Source organism: Mizuhopecten yessoensis, unplaced genomic scaffold, assembly GCF_002113885.1.
Source record: "Mizuhopecten yessoensis strain PY_sf001 unplaced genomic scaffold, ASM211388v2 scaffold5347, whole genome shotgun sequence".
Classification (NCBI taxonomy): domain Eukaryota; kingdom Metazoa; phylum Mollusca; class Bivalvia; order Pectinida; family Pectinidae; genus Mizuhopecten; species Mizuhopecten yessoensis.
Genome location: NW_018406004.1, coordinates 83,453 through 84,533, shown reverse-complemented (window position 1 = coordinate 84,533; position 1,081 = coordinate 83,453). Strand labels below are relative to the sequence as shown.

At 35.2% G+C, this 1,081-nt stretch overlaps 1 protein-coding gene across 1 annotated transcript in view; it reads right to left on the bottom strand.

Moving 5' to 3' along the window:
* Positions 1 to 320: 320 nt before the first annotated feature.
* LOC110450611 (substance-P receptor-like) overlaps positions 321 to 1,081 on the bottom strand; it is a gene marked incomplete at its 3' end in the record, with an annotated part of 44,323 nt that continues 43,562 nt past the window's right edge. Inside the window, exon 4 of the mRNA XM_021498222.1 lies at positions 321 to 429. Within this exon, the coding sequence (XP_021353897.1) occupies positions 321 to 429 (109 nt within the window). The remainder of the gene's footprint in view (positions 430 to 1,081) is intronic.

The window sequence follows — 1,081 nt, the reverse complement described above, 5'->3', positions numbered from 1 at the left end:
GGTCACCATCTTGGATTGGTGTAACTATTAGTTAAGGTCACCATCTCAGATTATTGTAACTATTAGTTAAGGTCATCATCTTGGATTAGTGTAACTATTAGTTAAGGTCACCATCTCAGATTAGTGTAACTATTAGTTAAGGTCACCATCTTGGATTAGTGTAACTATTAGTTAAGGTCACCATCTTGGATTAGTGTTATTATTTTAGTGTAATTATTTGTTTCGGTCGTTGACATGCAGATGGTGACTTTTCAATATTTATACTGTTGATATAAAAGAGCTTTTTGACACAAAGATTTCAGGCATACATTTGAACTTACCGCGCTTAAAATTAGCATTAAATCCAGCGTAGATTAGCGGATTGAGAGCACTGTTAGAGTAGGCCATGCAATATCCAGAAAACTGTACGTCTCGGAACCAGTCTCCAAGCTGTGTGAAAATGAATAGGTGTAAATTGGTCACTAGAAGTAGACGAAAAATAAGCAACTATTTCAACATCTTTATTGTGAATGACGAGAGCCAAACAAAGTAAACACTTTATTGTAGATGACGAGAACCAAACAAAGTAAACACACTGTATTGTAGATGACGAGAGCCAAACAAAATAAACACTGTATTGTAGATGNTATTGTAGATGACGAGAACCAAACAAAGTAAAAACACGGTATTGTAGATGATGAGAGCCAAACAAAATAAATACTGTATTGTAGATGACGAGAACCAAACAAAGTAAACACTGTATTGTAGATGACGAGAGCCAAAAAAAGTAAACACTTTATTGTAGATGACGAGAACCAAACAAAGTAAAAACACGGTATTGTAGATGACGAGAGTCAAACAAAGTAAAAACACGGTATTGTAGATGACGAGAGCCAAACAAAATAAACACGGTATTGTAGATGACGAGAGCCAAATAAAGTCAAGACTGTATTGTAGATGACGAGAGCCAAACAAAAAAACACTTTATTGTAGATGACGAGAGCCAAACAAAGTAAACACGGTAGTGTAGATGACGAGAGCCAAACAAAATAAATACTGTATTGTAGATGACGAGAATCAAACAAAGTAAACACGGTATTGA